Source organism: Elephas maximus, chromosome 22, assembly GCF_024166365.1.
Source record: "Elephas maximus indicus isolate mEleMax1 chromosome 22, mEleMax1 primary haplotype, whole genome shotgun sequence".
Taxonomy (NCBI): Eukaryota; Metazoa; Chordata; class Mammalia; order Proboscidea; family Elephantidae; genus Elephas; species Elephas maximus.
Window position 1 is genome coordinate 16,967,084 of NC_064840.1, and position 19,783 is coordinate 16,986,866.

The 19,783-nt window shown below is 45.7% G+C and overlaps 1 protein-coding gene across 7 annotated transcripts in view; it reads left to right on the plus strand.

Annotated features, from left to right (window-relative positions):
• Positions 1-19,783, plus strand: part of CCDC60 (coiled-coil domain containing 60) — a 227,873-nt gene that overhangs the window by 164,767 nt on the left and 43,323 nt on the right. For 6 of the 7 annotated variants that reach the window (XM_049865444.1, XM_049865448.1, XM_049865447.1 and 3 more), the window contains 2 exons: positions 3,958-4,071; positions 10,134-10,241. The exons of the other annotated variant lie outside the window; for it this stretch is intronic. In XM_049865444.1, coding sequence (XP_049721401.1) covers positions 3,958-4,071; positions 10,134-10,241 — 222 coding nt within the window. The remainder of the gene's footprint in view (positions 1-3,957; positions 4,072-10,133; positions 10,242-19,783) is intronic. 7 annotated transcript variants of the gene reach the window in all.

Sequence of the window (19,783 nt, forward strand, 5' to 3'; positions counted from 1 at the left end):
AAGCAGAGGCTACAAGAGCCTTGAGCCTAGGCCCAGTAACTGCCTCTGCATCATTTCTGACATATTCTATTAGTTCAGCCAGTCACAAAGCCAAGATTCCAGAGGAAAGGGACAGAGACCCCACCTCTCGATTAGAGGAGTGTCAAGAAATTTGAGGAATGTGTTTCTAAATTGCTACAGCTTCCTCAAGGAAGTCTTCCCTGGCTTCCATTTCAGCCCAGTGCCCTATTGTAGGCTCTCAAAGCCCCATGCATTCTCCCTCTCACAGCACTTATCCCAACCGTATTTGATTAGATCCGTCTCCCCCACTAGAATCTAAGCTTCAGGAGAGAAGGGGCTGGGTCTGTCTCCTTCACCACTACATCTGCAGCTCCCAGCGCAGAGCAGATGTTTGATAAATACTGGTGGGAATGAAAGAATCACGGAGTCTGTCAGCGATTCAATCAATGAAAGCACTTAGACTGGGGCTCAGAAACTAAAAGGCATTCAGGGAACAACCGGGTAGTTTGAATTAGTGAGGCAGACAGGGAGGGAGGAAGCAACTGGAGAAGCCCATACCCCAAGCAAAATGGGCAGGGATCCTCTACCTACAGCTCCAGGTGACTCTTGCCAGAAGAGAGAACTAAAACTAGAGAGGTGTAGGTCACACAGGGCCAAAGACAATTGCTAGGACATACGTAGGCTTTTTCTCTGGCCCAGAGTGGCCACAGCTTTCTGTTTTTCAAGAGCCAAAGCTTTTTTATTTTTATGTGAAATCTCCCCATTTTAATATAGACAATTTTTTCAATTAAACACGCGAGCACACACACACATGCAGTCGGCTAATTACAACTTGTCTGTGGGCTGTATTTGGCCATGGGCAAAAAATATATACACTATGACTCAGGCATACAAAAAAAGAAAAACTGAAATAATTTACTCCAGGGGCACAAAAAACCAAACCAAACCCACTGAGTCAATTCTAACTCATAGCTACCCTGTAGGACGGAACAGAACTGCCCTATAGGGTTTCCAAGGAACAGCTGGTGGATTCGAACTGCCGACCTTTTGGCTAGCAGCTGAGCTCTTAACCACTTCACCACGAGGGCCACCAGGTCTCTGATATAAATATATATGTGTGTGTGTGTATATGTATGTATATATGTATGTGTGTGTGTGTGTATATGTATGTATATAACAAAAAAAGACAACACAAACCCTTTGCCGTAGTTGATTCCGATTCACGACGACCCTATAGGACAGAGTGGAACTGTCCCACAGGGTTACCAAGGAGTCGCTGGTGGATTCGAACGGCTGACCTTTTGGTTAGCAACTGAACACTTAACTACTGCTCCATCAGGGCTCCAGCGATAGTGGAGGAAAACACTTAAATATGGTACTAAGTGTAAATTAATCTCTTCCATTTTGAAACAGTCTTTTGCACTTAAATAGCCAGTGGTTTCAATGAGGAACCCTCCTGTTCAGGCTGCTTCTCCCCTCTATAAGCATCTTCCCTCCTCCCTCTCCCCCAGCTGGTATCTGGCTTTGGGGAAAACTTCCATATGCTCTACAGGAAGGGGACTGGCCTCTGGTTTCTCCAAGCAGCCTGCTTGGGGGCCACTAAAAACGTGACTAGTTCTGACTGTTCTTTTTTTTTATGTTGTAGGTGAAAGTTTACAGAGCAAATTAGTTTCTCATTCCAAAATTTATACACAAAGTGTGTTGTGACATTGGTTGCAATCCCTGCAGTGTGTCAGCACTCTGCCCCTTTTCCCTCCCACCCCAGGTGTTCTGTCTCCGTTCATTCAGTTTTCCTGTCCCTTCCTGCCTTCTTGTCTTTGCTTTTGGGCAGGTGCTGCCCCCTTGGTCTTATATACTTGACTGAACTAAGAGACATGTTCCTCAGGTGTATTATTGTTTGCTTTATAGGCCTGTCTAATCTTTCGCTGAAAGGTGGACTTTGGAAGTGACTTCAGTTCTGAGTTAGCAGAATGTCTGAGTGCCACAGTCTCAGGGGCTCCTCCAGTCTCTGACAGATTAGAAAGTTTGGCCTTTTTTTGTGAATTTTAATTTTCTTCTATGTTTTTCTCCCATTCTGTCCTGGACCCTCTATTGTGATCCCTGTCAAAGCAGTTGATGGTAGTAACTGGGCACCATCTAGTTCTGGGCTCAGGCTGTGGTGGAGGGTATGGTTCACGTGGCCCATTAGTCCTTTAGATTACTGTTTTTCTGGTGTCTTTGGTTTTCTTCATTCTCCTTTGCTCTGGAAAGGGTGGGACCAAGATGTATTTTAGATGGCTACTCTCAAGTTTTTAAGACCTCAGATGCTACTCACTAAAGTAGGATGTAGAACATTTTCTTTAAGAACTATGTTATGCCAGTTGAACTAGATGACCCCCAAGACCATGGTCCCCAGCCCTCAGCCCCAGTAACTCAGTCTCTCAAGGTATCTGGATGTGTCTAGGAAACTTCTATGGCTTTGCCTTGGTCAAGTTGTGCTGACTTCCCCAATATTGTGTGCTGTCTTTCCTTCACCAAAGTTAACCCTTGTCTACTATCTAGTTAATGATTTCCCCTCTGACCCCTCCCTCCCGAGTTGGGACTGATCTTTTGGGGCTCGTGCCTACTTCTGAAGATCAAGGTCCCCACATCTTACGGCTGATTCAATCAACCAATTAGTCAGCAGTCTATAGAGCTGCGGGAAGCCTCCTTGGATACTCTCAACCATGGATTGCAGGTAGTCCCTTATATGTGCCCATCCCACCATCTCCTCTTCTCTCCATCACCATGCTAGGATCCTGGCTGAAGCCACTCTCATCTCTCAAGCCTGACTTATTACGACAGCTCCTAATCGGTCGCTTTGCCTCTACCCTTGCTCCCCACCCCTAGACCATTCTCAAAACAGCAGCCAGAAGGACCATTTTCAAATATAAGAAAGATCTTCTCTCAGTTCAAAATTCTTACTGTCACTCAGAGAAAAAGCCTAGGTGTTCAAGACGTAGTTTTCTGTCTCCCCTCATCTCCTTCCTCTCTCTATTGCTCACTGTACTCCAGCCACACTGGCCTCCTTGCTAGTTCTAGAACGCAGCCCCACCTCAGGGCATTTGCACGTGCCTTTCCCTCTGTCTGGAATGCTCTGCCCCCAGACATCTGAATGGCTCACTCCCTCATACTCTGCAGATTTTTATCAAATGTCACCTTCTAAAGGACACCTTCCCCAATCATCCTATTTAAAACTGCAACTCACAGCACTCCCAGCACTTTCAACCCTTTTCCTTGCTTTGTTTCTCACCATTGCACCTATAGCCAACACAGGACAAACTCAGCCTACTGCCTGATTTTGTAAATAAATTTTTATTGAAACACATCCATTTACATATTGTATAGGTATTATCTATGGCTGCTTTCATATTACAACAGCAGCTATGGGTAGTTGTGACAGAGACCTGGCCCTAGTTTTGGCCCACAAAGCCAAAAACATTTAGTATCTGGCCCCTTAAGAGAACATACCCGACACCTAATCTCATATATTAGTATATCACGAGTTACTTATTTATCTTGTTTATTCTATGTATTGCTCCACTAGAATGTACACTCCATGAGGGTATGAATTTTTATATGCTCTGTTCACTAGCTGCCTCTGGAACAGTGCCTGGCATATAGTACCAAACCATTTGCCATCAAGTTGATTCCAATTCATGGCAACTCCATGTATGTCAGAGGAGAACTGTGCTCCACTGGGTTTTCAATGGCTGATTTAGATCACCAGGCCTCTCTTCTGAGGAGCCTCTGGGGGGACTCAAACCACCAACCTTTCGGTTAGCAGCCGAGCACGTTAAATGTTTGCACCACTCAGGGACCCCGGCATACAGTAGGTGCCCTAAAATATCTGTTGAATAAGCTCTGGCAAGAGAAGAAACGAAGATGTCTACAACTGCTGCTCACTGTTCACTCTGCTTCTTTCTGCTCTTTCTTCAGCACCTATGATGATGAGAAGATGAGGAAGATGGAAGGAGTGGCGGAAATCGTACTTCGCCCCTTCACCCCCTGGTACAGCTGCATCATCTCGCCCTGGCTCCCTGAGGCTCACGTGTAAGCATAGCCTCACCCCCTTGCCTTGCGAGCTCATAAATTGAAGCCGAGGGGAAATGAATGACTCAACAAGCTAACGCATCAAGAACCACTGAAGCTGTGCCTTTGTCCTTTTGAAGGGAACATGGCGCCTGAAGCCTGCAAAGCCATTTGGCGTATAAAAATAACAGAAAGCAGACACAGTGGTTTAGAGCTAAGTGGCAAATCAGCTGGGACCGAGTCATTCCATTTCCACCAAGCCAGACGCTCTAACGTCAAATAGTTTGCAAAGCCCGATAAAATCTGTCTGGAGCCCTCATTGAGCGTATGCAGAACGGCTCAGCTGGGGCTCAGGGACACGTTTTCCCCACAACCCAAGGAGCTATTTCCCAGAGAAGCCTGAGTTGTCTTCTGACCCAAAGGCATGTACTCATCATTGCACGGAGTAACAGGGGCTTATCAGCCCTCCAAAGAACATGCCTGCTTTCTGAAACCTTCCCACCCTGCTTCCCCGTGTCTATCAGAATTCTAAGCCCAACTTTTTCTTTCTCACTAGTCAGCACTTTTCAAATGGGGTATTTCAGGTACAGAGATAGAACCTTTTGACTTGAAGACAGGTTTTCTCAACCTTGGTACTACTGGCATTTGGAGCCAAATAATCCTTTGTTGTTTGGGAGGGGGTGGGCAGCCATCTGTGCATTGTTGGGTGTTTAGCAGCACCCCTGGCCTCTGCATACTAGATGCCAGTAGCACCCTCCAGTTGTGACAACCAAAAATGCCTCAAGATATTACCAAATGTCCCCTGGAGGCAAAATTGCCCCCCTACCCCAGTTGAGAACACTGCTTTTGGACCAAAAAAAAAAAAAAAAACAGTACAATGAATTCTAGACTTCTCTGTCTGATCACTTGTCAGATATTACAGCTGCTAATCAAAAGGTTGGCAGTTCAAATTCACCAGCCGCTCCTTGCAAACCCTGTGGGGCAGTTCTACTCTGTCCTATAGGGTCGCTATGAGTCGGAATCCACTCAACAGCAATGAGTTTGGTTTGGTTTGGTCTTCAAGGTGTGCACAGGGGCAGTAGTGGTAGAATTCTTGCCCTCCATGTGGGAGACTTGGGTTCGATTCCTCACTGATTCTTCTCAGGCACAGTCACCGCCCTGTCAGTGGAGGCCCGCGTGTTGTTATGAAGCCGAACAGGCTTCAGCAGAGCTTCCTAACTAAGACGGACTGGAAATGAAGGCCTGCTGGCCTACTTTCAACAATCAACCAGTGAAAACCTTAGGGATCACAGTGGTCCAATCCTGTTGTGCATGGGGTTGCCATGAGTTTGGGGCTGACATGACAGGCACAACATCAATGGTGTGCATAGGAATAATGAACTGTAATCTACTGATTACTCTGTAGGTTTAATCTCCTTCGACTCTCTCAGCAGTGTGAAGTACACGTGTATTATAATCCCCGCCTTGCAGATGAGGAAGCTCAGAGAGGTGTACTTATGTGTACAGAGCTCAACGTGCCACTGCACTGGGGTTTTAAGCCAGGTCTCTCTGGCTTCAGAGCCCAAGCTCTCATTACCACATGTCCACAGGAAGTGTATTCAAAGGTCTTGCCTTTAAGGAGATCATATATTTGAAGAGCCAAGTCCCATGGACTTGAAGAGTAAAATAATGCAAGAGTGAAATCACCGGACAAGATGACGGGCCAAAAAAAAAGACCATTAATAAGATCACTTAGTTCATGGGTGGAAGATGCAACCATCACAACACACTCATCATCACATATTAATTACACCTCTAGCCCTCCATAATATTCCAGCCTTTGACGAGGCCCCTCTTTTCTCCCCTCTCCTTCTGATTGATGTTATGATTGGCTTCTTCGTAGGCCTATTTGTTCAAGACATTCCAACAGGCAGCCTAAGCTAGCTGTTCTTAAAACATCTTGCAAAAATACACCTGAATTTTCTTGTAATATCCCTTAGAAACACTTGCACTTCTAACAGGATTTCCTGTGAACAAGCCTGCGGAAAATGAATGGCATAAATCAGCAGTTCGCAGACTTCAGTTTGCATCAGAATCATCTGGGGGAATGCTTAGATCATTGGATTTGAGGTATTTTTTAGAAACAGAAAAAAAAGAAAAAGTTCACCCTGTCCTGGTGAAAAGGGAGAACTGTGCTCTATAACAAGGAGTTCCTGGGTGGCACAAATCGTTAAGTGCTCGACTACTAACCAAAAGGTTGGCGGTTTGAGCCTACTCAGAGGCACCTTGGAAGAAAGACCTGGCAATCTGCTTCTGAAAGGTCACAGCTTTGAAAACCCTATGGAGCAGTTTTACTCTGCACACATGGTGTGTGTTTACCATGAGTCAAAATCAACTCGATGGCCAACTGGTACAGGTAACCTGTAAGAACAGAAGACAATATCAACACTGTGGTTAAGAGCATGGACTTGGGAGACAGACTGCCTGGGTTCAGGTTCCAGTACTGTCATTTGCTGGCTTTTGTGAACTTGGACAAGTTACAAAGCTTTCTGTGCCTGAGTTCCCGCTTTTGTAAAATGGGGTAAGAATAGTCTTTTCCTCCCAGGGTTGTTATAAGGATAAAATTAGTCAATAATTAATAAAGACGAGCAGCACTTAAAATAGTGTCTGGCACAAAGTAAGCGCTCTATGGGAAGGGTTCACTATTTTTATGTTGTTGTTGTTCTTGTGACTATTTCTCAATTTCCCAGTGGTTTTGCATATGAGGACTGTGCCCAAGTCATCAGCTCAGGGAAATGTCAGATCCAAACCAATTCATTCCTGCCATCTTGCTTTGAGTCACCAGAAATGTACTGAGTCTACGTTGTGCCAGGTTAGCCTTGCCATGTGGTTGGCGCTGTGTTAATAAGCACCTCGCTTCACCCTCACCATAACCCTATGACGTTGTGAAAGACCCAGGGAGGTACCCACTCCTATACTTTACAATTTAGAGCCACTTCAGACACAGGGTACCCTGCAGTGAAGAAGACTCTGTAGCTTGTAGGCTCATGGGCCAGAAAGACAACAGGCAGTTGCAAAGAAGCAGGGACCCAAACTGTGCAGACAAGGTGACACGTTGTAGGCACGGGGAAAGACAATGATTTGTAACTTCCTTGAAGAGTGACTTAATTCCTAAAGAAATCAAGGAAGGCTTCCAAACATATGAACTGAGACCCATCCAATGAGAGGCAGAGAAGGAGGAAGAAGAGGAATATGTATCAGGAGCAAAAAACAGTGCTAAGCACCTCACTTCAACCTCACTCTAACCCTCTGAGGGAAGTGCTACAATTACGACCATTTTACAGATGAAAAAACTGAGGCTCAGGGAAGTTAAGTAATTTGATCAAGACCACAGAGTTGGTAAATGGCAAAACCAGGATTCTTACCCAAGCAGTGCAAAAAGAGTGTGTGGTAAGCTTGAGCAACTGAGCAGAATTTCTCAGGTCGCAGGTGGTAGCAAGTGAAGCAATGAGAGGCTAAAGAAGTGGATCGAGTCTCATGTGTGATGGTTTAGGGAGTTCAAAGATTTTAAGCAAGGGAGGGAAAAAATCAAACCCATTGCCATCGAGTTGATTCCAACTCACAGCGACTCTATAGGACCAAGTAGAACTGCCCCATAGGGTTCCCAAAGAGTGGTTGGTGGATTTGAACTCTTGACCTCTTGGTTAGCAGCCGTAGCTCTAAAACACTGTGCCACCAGAGCCCCAAGGGAGGGATAGGGTCAGGTTTGTGCCTGTTCTTGTCACCTGCAGAAATGAATTGGAAGCTTACATGCCCCATGGCCCCAAGCAGAACCTATCTCACCAATTAACTCCTTTTGCTTAATCTCCTCTCCCCTTGGCATCCCCACCCAATACATCCCAAAGCCCAGGGCTGGAGCAGCTCTAAATTGTGAAACACAAGAGCGGGCATCTCCCTGGGTCTTTCACAATGTCATAGGGTTATGGTGAGGGCAAAGTGAGGTGCTTATTAGCACAGTACCAGGCACATGGCAAGGCTAGCTGCTCCTCCTGGTGAAACCCTAGACATGACCGTGGGACCAGAGTCGCCAAATGCAATTACCAGTAAGGACAAAGATGTTGCTGAGGGAGAAGAGAGACACAAGAACTGGAAGGGGTGTGGGTGTACAAGTCCTTTAAATTAGAAGTAAAAGAACACTAAACCAGTCGCCGTCCAATTCCGATTCATGATGACCCTACGTGCTGTCAGAGTAGAAGTGTGCTCCATAGGATTTTCCAAACCAAAATCACACCCGTTGCTGTTGAGTCACTTCCAACTCATAGCGACCCTATAAGACAGAGTAGAACTAACCTGTAGGGTTTCCGAGGAGCAGTTGATGAATTTGACCTGCCAGCCTTTTGGTTAGCAGCAAGGCTCTAGGATTTTCAATAGCTATTTTTTTTTTTAAATAGATTGCCAGGCCTTTCTTCCAAAATGCTTCTGGGTAGACTCGAACCTTCCACCTTTCAGTTAGCAGTGGAGCTCATTAACCATTTGCACCATCCTGAGACTCCAAGAGAACAGTAGATGCTTAGTAAGTAATTATGGGAGGAAGAAAGGAGTTTCAAAGAAGACAAAGAGAGCTGCTGACTTCTAGTTTTCCTAAGACCTGGCAGACACAGCCAACCCTGTAAATGGGGGAAGAAGGCCTAAGTGTCCCTTCTGGCGGAGTAAAAAATGATGCCTCTCAGGGACGCCATGGGGTGACCCAGGTCAGCTCCACACTTGAGCCCCAGGGCTTGGACCCACCTGCTGAGGTGGTGCTTTCCTGGAAATGGGGAGTGTGGATTCTTTCCTGCCCCGTGAGCATCAGGCCCAGGAGCCCTGGGAGTATTGATCAAGGCTGGACACAGTTTCAGAGAAGAGCAGTCACACAGTTCATAATGGAGACAGCTCGCCCGTTAGTCTAAGAGAAGAAATCACGGGGGTCGGGGTGCAGGGGCTGGTCAGGACTCCACCTTGTTTCCGGGAAAAACGCGGGCAGGAGGTTAACCCGCCCTTGGCCTCACTCTCAGGGTGACCCCCGTTCGCTGCATTGGCTTCATGGGCACTTTCAGCACAGGCACCATGAGAGAGTGGCCTCTGAAGTTTAACAGACTCAGGTTCAAATCCTCACAAATCACCCAGCGGTGTGACCTCCTGCAAGTCACCTCAACTCTCTGAGCCTCAGTTCCCTCACCTCTAAAGACATGATAATGATACCCTTCTTACACAGTTGTCCTGAGCATTAAATGAGATATTCAGGTCATATCTCTGTCATCAACAAGCCGTGTGGCCTTGAGTAAGTGACTGCACCTCTCTGAGCCTCGGTTTCCTCTTCCCTAAAATGCGGATAATATTTCTTACTCTAGCAGGTTCTTAGGAGAACTGACTAATGTGTGTAAAGTCCTGGCTCATTGCAAGTGCTTAACACAGGGTGCCACAAAGTCAGAAAATATGGCTTAGACTTGTTTTTAAACAGAACATCAGTTACGTTTTCAAATAACATGGTCAATATGTTTTTCTTCAACATCCAGCTATATTTTCATGGTGAAGGACATAAAAATGTAAAACAGCAGGTCCAATTGCTAATCTGGGGGTGGGGAACAACCCCATAAATACACTAGTTTCCCTGTGACTCCAGGCTTTTGGGACATTCTGTAGTGTCAGTCTGTTGTACTTTTATCAAATTAACAATTAGACACCCTGTAGGATATTCATGTCCTTCAATCCTCTCATTTGCCTGAGTCAAGAACCTCTAGCTGAGGAAGCCCTCCTTTGTCCCTTCCTCCTACACACACAAACCCCAGGTAACTGACCCAGGATCCTCTCGTTTCAAATCTCAACTCTGCCACCTACCTACTTGCCCAACTTCCTTAACTCCCCTGAGCCTCAGATTCCTCATCTGTAAAATGGGACTAATGAATACCCCCTGAGGCCACTGTAAAGGTTTAATGAGGCATTGTGGGCAAAACACTCATACGATGTCTGGCAACAGCTCTCTTAGCTGAGAGCCACCACAATTACTACCTCTCTTGCTACTGCTGCTCTGACGGATTCCCTCTGTGCTCCCTCTATCTTTGCAGCGAACCCCTCTTCCGCCAGCTCTGTGCGCTCCACTGGCTCCTGGAGGCCCTGACCATTGACCACAGCCACCACACCATGAAGCCCGTGATCACCTGCTGGAATCCAAAGTATGCCTCAGCCCTACAACCTGCCATAAACTAGCAATGGGTTAGGCAGTCGAGGAGGAGACCCCTAGACATTCTTCTCTCCTACTACTGCTGTTTTGCGGGGGTACGTTGATTTAGGAGTTCTTCTAATGTGCTCTGTGTGATCCAAACATTGGCCTGCTGGAGCCAGTTCCTACAGGCTGGTGAGAGCCGACTGTATGCACCTCTTCAGCTTTTTGTCCAGTGAGATCACGTTAGCAGCTTGAAATCCGCCATAGTGGGAGTATTTGCACCACGGAGATTAGCAAGCTACAAATCAGTTTTTTCTTGTTTTTGGTGTTTTTTTTTTCTAATGGAGAGTCAGTTGTTAAACATGTATCAGTACATGGCTAGGTCTACCGCTAGATTTCTAATTCTCTTCTTGAAAGTGTTTTTCTCCTTGCCTTTTTTTTTGTTTCCTCCTGTTCCTTTTCCTCCATTCTCCTCTTTCTCCCCTTCCTGGTTCCCCTTGCCCTTCTATTGTTCCCATTTTTCTCCTCTCTCCCAAGGTTTGTTATTTGTTTTAAGTACATAACGGTGGCTGTCTCTCTACTGGAGTCCCGGGGTGGCACAAAGGGTTAACACACTCAGCTACTAACTGAAAGACTGGAGGTTCAAACCCACCCAGAGGGGCCTAGGAAGAAAAGCCTGCAATTTACTCCTGTAACATTTCAGCCCTTTGAAAACCCTGTGGGGCACAGTTTGACTCTGACACACACTGGGTCACCATGAAATGGATCAACAACAACTGTTTGTTGTGTTTTCTTTTTTTTCTTTACTGGTCTTTCCACTTTGGACCCAAAGGAGTCCTCAGTGCTCAGGTCCCTGGAGTCTCTGGAGCAGCTGGGTTTGCCCAGGCAGAAGCTCTAGAACTTGTTGTCCAGGCCAAGGAAAGTATTGGGTGTGTCCCCACCAAGAGGGAGAACTCAAGCCAAAGCCTGAGGTCACTGCTGCTAGAACACACAGACAGAGCAAGGACAGGCATGCATGTACAGACACTGGTTCTCTAAGAAGGGGGATCAAATTGGCTGCCAGAAAGAGACAGAAGAGGTAAAGAACCCAGAAATGAGGAATTGGAATTGCTCCATGAAAATCCCAGGCTGTTTTAAATAAAATAGTTCCCCATCCCAAACGCTAACACTTCTCACCCCCACCCCCAATACACAGATATTGGCACCCTCTCCCAGCCCTGCCTCCCACCTGACTTCAGTCTTCCTCTTCCAAAATCCTGAGTTTTAATTAATTCCTTCCTCTTGCGGACAGTTACACCTACCCTCCAAAGTCCTGACTGATTCATCTCCTGTACCAATGCCCAGAAAAACTAACCTCAAAAGCAATCAGAAATATGAATCATGCATCTATTGACAGACCAATGACTCCAGCTGATTCAGTGTTTTCAATTGGGATAAATTTAAAACTGTAGTTTGGTTTGATGCCGTGGTTTACAACCTGTTTTTTTTTTTTTTTTTTTTAACCTCATAAATCCTTTTTTTTTTTTTTTAAATGAGAAACCCAGTAACATAAAGCAGATTTTTCTAAATACAACATCTGTACAAAGCAGGAGATTGGGGAGCCTGGGGGGCCTGGAGCCCCTCCAACTTGCTCCCCTCCCCACCATGACCTAGGCATGTCCCAAATATCCTTAAGACATTTCCCATGATTGATTTCTTGTTTAGAAAGACTGCTCAGATAATAATTAAATAGAATTTCAAGCATTCAGAGGCTAATTTTTCAGAAGTAGATCACCCAGGTCTTTCTTCCAATGCACCTAGAGGAAATCCCTTTTAAAGGAATGTGTCCTTCCATAAGAGTCCCTGGGTGGTGTAAACGGTTAACTCTCTCAGTTGCTAATCAAAAGGTTGAGGTTCAAGTCCACCTATACTTACCTTGGAAGAAAGACCTGGAGACATACTTTGGAAAAATCAGCCATTGAAAACTCTACGGAACACAGCTCAACTCTGATACACAGGGGCCGCCGTGAGACTCAAGAGCAACTGGCTTTTTGGGTTTGGTCCTTCCAGGTCTTTCTAACACCCTCCTCTTATAAATATATACAGATAGACACTTTTTTTTGTTTGTTTACAGAAATGGAATTATACTCTGGATATTGTTCTCTACATATTTTTTTTTTCCTCTTTACAGTATCTTATGGGTATCTTTCCACGATGCTTCACCCAAAGACCCCACATTCTTTTAAAAGCTGCAGAGTACCCTACAGTATAAACAGACCATAATTCAGACAACCAATTCTCCATTGACAGACACCGAGGTCATTCTCAAATTTTTTGCCATTTCAAGTTGTGCTGCACAGAATATCCTCATACATACATTTTGTGCCCCGTTAAAAATATTTCTGCCGGCTAGATTCTGAGAAATGGAATCGCTAGGTCAAAGCGACATCCAATTGTTTTCACAGCTGATTGCTTAGATTCTAAGAAAAAGGCCCCTAAGCCAGCAGACTTCTAATAGCATCTCATCTCCTGAGCAAGGCACCAGCAGCAACATTTTGCCTCTGACACATAAGCACCCATTCTGCCAATCCGAGGAAAGAATGTCATGTAGAATTTGGATGGAGGAGAGTAAAAGAACCCCCCTTTATCTCCTTTGGTTGGTTTTAGAAACATGCCCAGAACGTGACCAAATGCTGTCAATAGCAGGAAAAAGTCATAGTGGTCACACTGAGAGCAGCTGATGTTTACCAAGATTTGTAAGGGCAGAATGTCATCAGAGATCTGAGGATATCCAGCTCTACAAGAGCGGCATCTGGGCCAGAGGATTCAGAGAGAAAAATTCAGTCCAGGGAAGATTCTCACAGAAAGGCAGGGTATTTGTGGGGATTTCGTTCTTTCTAATGAGCCATTTGCTCCTGATGAGAGTTTTAGTCTGACGTCAGTGGGATGCTGATAAATGTTTACTAGCCAGCTCTCCAGGGAGAAAAAGCCATGATTTGTAGTAATGCCAATTTCCCTGGTGTAAATACTTCCACCCTGGCCGACTGCAAGCTGCTAACGTGATGTCAATGAGCTTGGTGTTGGGAAGAGATGCACAAAATTGGTTTTTGTGAGTCAGTATGAGCTGGCTCCAGCACACCACTGCTTAGGATTCATTAAAAAAAAAAAATAAAAAGTTTACGGATTTTGTGAAAGGGGAGTGGTTAAGTTCCGTAGAAAGTGCTAGAAAGCATTTCTTTAGTTAGAAAGGAGGGTAGAGGGATGTTTTCTCTTAAATCCTCAATCCCTATTTGTGATGTTTCACCCTTACGCCTTAGTGCAATTTCCCCAAATCTTCAAAAGGATTTTTTTTTAAGCCAGAGGGATCAGAGTGGTTAGGAGCAAGGACTCTGACATCAGACGGGCCTGGATGAGTCCAGGCACTACCACTTAATAGCTGTGTGACGTTGGGCAAGTCACCTAACATCTCTGGCCTCTGTTTCTTCATCTATCAAGTGGGTTCCTGCCCCATAAGAGTTAAAGACTGAGCAAGATAAAGTATGTAGAGCATTTAGTGCAATGTCTGGGAACACAATGAGTGTTCATTAAATGATACCTACTAAAAATAAAAATCCCCGTTTAAAAGAGCAATTAGCTCTATGGTTATCAACGCTGCTGAAAAGAACAAACTTCTGGGCAAAATATTACCAACAGATGAGATCCACATTTACTAGGGGAATGGACAAACATATAAAACCCATTGCCGCGTTTTATATGTTTGTCCAAGAAGAAGACCAAAAAAAAAGATCACACAAAGTCAACCAAAATCTGGCTGCAACAATAAATAAGCCTGGAAATGATCCCAAGAGGGAAAGACCAAATCACCAGTTCTCCAGACTGTGCTTCTCTGGGTGTTCACCATCAAGCAGCCAGTTTCCCTCCTAAGCAAAGTATTTTGAGACATAAACCCCAGGCTCCAACACCCACCACACATTTTCCAAAAGGAAACATCCACTCCTGGGGATCTATAGATCCCAGAGGCTTCATTTCTATTAGCCACGGTGACGGCTACAGACTTGATCCCTCCCCTTAAAGATTTTATAACGAGAATGTGGGGCTGGTTCAATACCTCAACGTGGGCTTTTGACAGACAGCAAACTTTCCCTAGCTGGCAGTGAGCGAGCCGCAAGCAGGAGGATGATCTTTGTTGCTTGCAGGCAGACCCCATATTTGGATGGATTTGACAGATGGTTGGGTGAGTGGATGCCTGACAGACTTTGGGAGGTCACTATGGGCTGCACCTGAGTCTCTGCTTTGTTTGAAAAACAAAAACCTCCCAATTTCATCATGTGGCAGTTCAAACACATTATCATTTTCCAACATCCTCATTAATTCTAGTGCTAGCAGGAGCACTTATTTCAACTGACGAGATGACTGGGTCCGCAGCATAAGTAGAAACTGCGCCTTCGTTAATGAATGTGCTCATTACCCTTCACTGAGAGATACATGCCTCTGTGCAGGCAAAGTAAGAAGCGATTTTACATAAAGGCCCGCAAGTCTTCACCCAAACCCTTGGGACCAAGGGTGCTTGAGAATCTGATTGTTTTGCACTTTAGAAAGAAAATATCTGACATGGGCCATATAGTGCATACCACTCCCAAGAGGGCTTGAGGTGGCTCCCTGTCATCAAACACGGTGTTTCTGAAGAGAAAGAAATGAGTATTTACCCAAAGTGCATGAAAAAGATAAATAGAAATCATAGTCTCCCATCAGTCCAGGTCATTATTTGCTGCAAAATACGTGATTCCGTTTTTTTGGCTTTCAAGATTCCTTGGGTTTTGTAACTAGATGAAGGGTTGTGAAGCGGTGTCGGTATTATTCTTATTAGAGGTTAACTGTCTCAGGACCAACTAGAAGGACTAACTAGAAATGAGTGGACCTTTCTGGAAAAGCAGACACCACCAGGTATTAGGAAGCACAGGTAGCTTTAATACTGTTCCCCTCCCTCCTCCACCATCTTCCCTAGACCCAGTGGGAAAGAACAGGACAGACCCCTGGCCAAAGAGAGGAGAAAAGAGTTACCAACTTACACCCTTCCCCCCACCCCCCCACCCCCCAGCAGCTATCACCCATCTGTCAGTCTGCTGTACTATGGTGACTGGCATGTTCTTGTGATGTTGGAAGCTATGGCGTTGGTATTTCAAATACCAGCAGTATTTGGTGGTGGAACAGGTTTCAGTTAAGGTTACAGACTAAGAGATTAGGAAGAAAGGCCTGGCAATCTACTTCTGAAAATTAGCCAATGAAAACCCTACAGATCACAATAGAATACTGCTGCTATAACAAAACACCACAAGTGGATATCTTTAACAAAGAGAAATTTCTTCTCTCACAGTCTAGGAGGTTAGAAATCTGAATTCAGGGTGTCAGCTCAAGGGGAAGGCTTTCTCTCTCCCTGTTGGCTCTGGGGGAAGGTCTTTGTCATCAATCTTCCCTGGTCTACAAGCTTCTCTGTGCACGATGTACTATTCTCCCAGCTCTTGTTTCTTGGTGGTTATGAGGTCCCCCTGTCTCTCTGCTCATTTCTCTTTTATATCTCAAACAAGATTAACTCAACACAAACTAACCTTACAGATTGAGTCCTTCCTCATTAACTGCCTCTAATCTTGCCTCATTAACATCATAGAGGTAGAATTTACAACACATAGGAAAATCACATCAGATGACAAAATGGTGGACAATCATTTGGGCATCATGGTCTAGCCAAGTCGGCACACATTTTGGGGGCACACAACTCAATCCATAATAGATACAGTGCTACAAGATGAGCCCCCAAGGTTGGAAGGCCCTCAAAATACACAGTGGTCGCAACAATGGACTTGAGCACAACAACAATTGTGAGGATGACACAGCACCGGGCAGCATTTAGACCTGTTGTACGTGGGTTGCCGTGAGTCAGAGCCTGACTCACGGCAAGTAACAACAACAACCCGCAGGGAGGATACAGCACACACGGGATCGGGGAGAAGGTGGGAGAGCTGTTCTAACAGCCCTGAGTCCCCCGAACCGTGCACTCTTCCCTGGCTCTACACGGGCAGCACAGTCTGTCTCACCGCCCGCTGGCCTGGAGAGGCGCCACCGGACCCACTCTTCATTGGAGGGCCAGGTGGCTGTAATCTGGACTTATGAAGAGAGGCCGGACATTCAAGGGCTGGGCTACTCAAACACAAAGAACCCATCTCTCCTTTTGAAAAAAAACCACATACAGCTGAAAACCACCACAAATATGACACAGGCACCTAAATTCAACTACTGTGCTGTAACGATATTAGCAGGCAATTGAGCGCTTTCTATGTCAAGCATGCTCTGGGTTTTTTACCTCATTTATGCCTCATTTCGATTTAGAGATGAGGAAACTGAGGCACAGAGCATTTAAGTAACTTCTCAAAGTTGCACAGCTACTAAAGGCCAAGTCAGCGTAGCTACAAAGCATATTTGGTTACCATTAAATTATTGTTTCCTCTGCTTGTAGCTAAACCTGACTCTTCAGTTAACCTCGAGATCAATCTGGTGCCCGAGATGTGAGCCAAGATACAAAAGGGACCCCTACTTACCAAGAGAATATGATATATAAATATCTTCTACAAAAATCAAACACACACTGTTTTGCAACTAAATTTTTGTTGTTTAACTTAATATACAGGAACATCTCTCCATGTCTGAACCTCTCTGCCTTCTTAGTGGCTGTGGAGTTTATCAGCATACAGATGGACAGACGCATTTAACCCATGCTCTAAGACCTTTAAACTCTCTTCCAGGTTTTCACTCTTTTGAAACAATGCAGCATCATCCGGAACCACGCACAGAACCGCAACTATGACATTTACATTGTTTTCGCCTAGTTCTGCCCCTCCCTAAGAAATCACTTTTCCTCAGTCCCCTGCTGGGGACACAGCAGTGAAGACACTAGGCACCATCCCTGCTCTCAGGAGCTTCCATCCTACAGCAGGCTGACAGATACCAAAAAAAAAAAAAAATCAGACCCGTTGCCATGGAGTCCATTCTGACTCATTGCAACCCTACAGGACAGAGTAGAGCTGCCCCACAGAGTTTCCAAGGAGCGCCTAGTGAATTCGAACTGCCAACCTTTTGGTTAGCAGCCGTAGCACTTAACCACTATGCTACCAGGGTTTCCGGCAGAGACCAAACATGTAATAATCAGGATACTTTGAGATAGCAATCAGTGTCACGACATACTGATGGGGTGATGTCATGGTGACAGGGTGGGGGTGACTTTTAAATTGGGTTGTCAGGAAAAGGCTCGCTCAGGAGGTGGTGTCTGAGTGAAACAGTGGATTTCCTCCACTCTCCTCTACACTGATGCAACTACGTCACTCTGCACTCTTGTACTCAGGCGGCCATTCCTGCAGGTTGGGGAATGAGGCAGGGTGATCAGAGCATCTGCCACTCAGGAGACAAGACTAGATGCCCTGTCTCGGGAGACTCCAAGAGCCTTGCCCCCTGCCTCCTCCCTGGTGCAAAATCAGCAGTTACCTCACTGGTCCCCCTTAGCCAGGGACAATGAAGGGGTCTTAAACCTGCCAACCAGAGTCCCTGAGTGGTGCAAACAGTTAACACACTCAGCTGCTAACTGAAAGGTTGGAGGTTCGAGTCCACCCAGAGGCACCTCAGAAGAAAGGCCTGGTGATCTACTTCTGAAAAATCAGACGCTAAAAACCCTATGGAACCCAAACTGCTGTGTAAACCTTCACCAAAAACACAGTAAATGAGTATTTTTCAAAAACCTACGGATACAGTTCTACTCTGACACACACGGGGTTGCCATGAGTCAGAACCGACCCAGCTGGTATACCGGTAAACTAGCCCGCAGACTTTCCATCCGGAGAAGCAAGTGTTTTACTCCAAACATGAGTTCAGAAAGAGAGTGAGGTATTTAAGAAAATTGTTCTGATTGCCACTGCGGACCGGCCTTCTCAAGCGGCCGCCAAGAACAAATTGTGCTTGCTCTAGGCTTGATGGGTACAGCCCAGGGAGAGGTGGACAGTGCACAACTTCCTCTTCCCTTACCTTCTAGCAAATAGGATTCCAAGAAAAGCTCCAGCTGGGGGGAAGTGTGGACTGAAAATTAGAGCTCCATCTACCCCACGGATCTGCCCTAGTATCTCATTCCCTACAACCAGCTCCTCCACCAAGACACACTGCGATCTCTGTCAAAAAAAAACACGATGTTTTAGTTGGTAAACTGTATTGAATTCTCTGCACAAGGTACCACACCAAGCCCTTAACAAGCATCGTTTCATTTAATCTTCACAACAATCCCCTGGCATAGCTACTGTTACTCCCCCGTTTTACAGATGAAGCTGCTGAGGCTCAGGGCGGCTAAACAACTTATAAAAGTCAACACATCTAGGTAGTAGCAGGGTAGGTGGGGGGCTTGAATAGTTTATCCACCCAATTCTAAATCCACTCTTGTTGTTGTTGTTAGCTACCGTCACGTTGTGATCCGTAAGGTTTACAGAGTAGATCATCAGATTGTTCTTCCCAGTCTATCTTAGTCTGGAAGCTCCGCTGAAACCTGTTCAGCATCACAGCAACACACAAGCTTCCAGTGACAGACAGGCGGTGGCTGCGCATGAGATGCACTGGGTGGGAATCAAACCCTGGTCTCCTGCCTAGAAGGCGAGGATACTACCACTGAACCACAATCAAATCCACTCTCAACCACCAAGATATACCAATTGCTGCTTCTGATGTGCAGGGAGACCAGGCCCTTAGCCTGTGGTCACACCAAACCCAAACCCAATGCCGACAAGTCGATTCCAACTCATAGAGACCTTACACGACAGAGTCGAAGTGGCTCACAGGGTTTCCAAGGCGGTAACCTTTATGGAAGCAGACTGCCACATCTTTCTCCCTTGGAACAAGTAGTGGGTTCGAACTGCTGACCTTTTGGTTAGCGGCCAAGGGCTTAACCACTGTGCCACCAGGGCATAGTAGTTAACACTTGCACCAGTTACCGTCAAGTCGATTCTGACTCATAGCGATACTATAGGACAGAGCAGAACTGCCCATAGTGTTTCCAAGGAGCAGCTGGTAGATTCAAACTGCTGACCTTCTGGTTAGAAGCTGAGCTCTTAATCACTGTGCTGCCAGGGCAACAAACAATGTTAAATCAGGGGTATCAACTGGGTGAGCTATGTTAAGCTGTCTCAGTGAACAACCCCCAAATCTCAGTGACTTATGCAACAGCAGTTCATTTCTTGCTCACGGTGCATGTCCAGACGGGGGTTTTGTTCATTACAGTCACTAGGGACCCCAGCCAACAGAACCTCCCTCTCAACATTTCTACCATCAGCCTGCAGAAAAGGGAATATGATGACCTGAGCATTGGCTCCTAAAGCAGCCATGCAGTGTATCACATGCCACTTTTGCATCTCTTTTTGAACTAGAAGGCAGTGACGGTTCAGTAATAAGACTTCTTACCTTCCACGCAGGAGACCCAGGTTCAATTTCCAGACAGTGCACCTCACATGCAGCCACCATCCATCTGATAGTACAGGCTTGCCTGTTGCT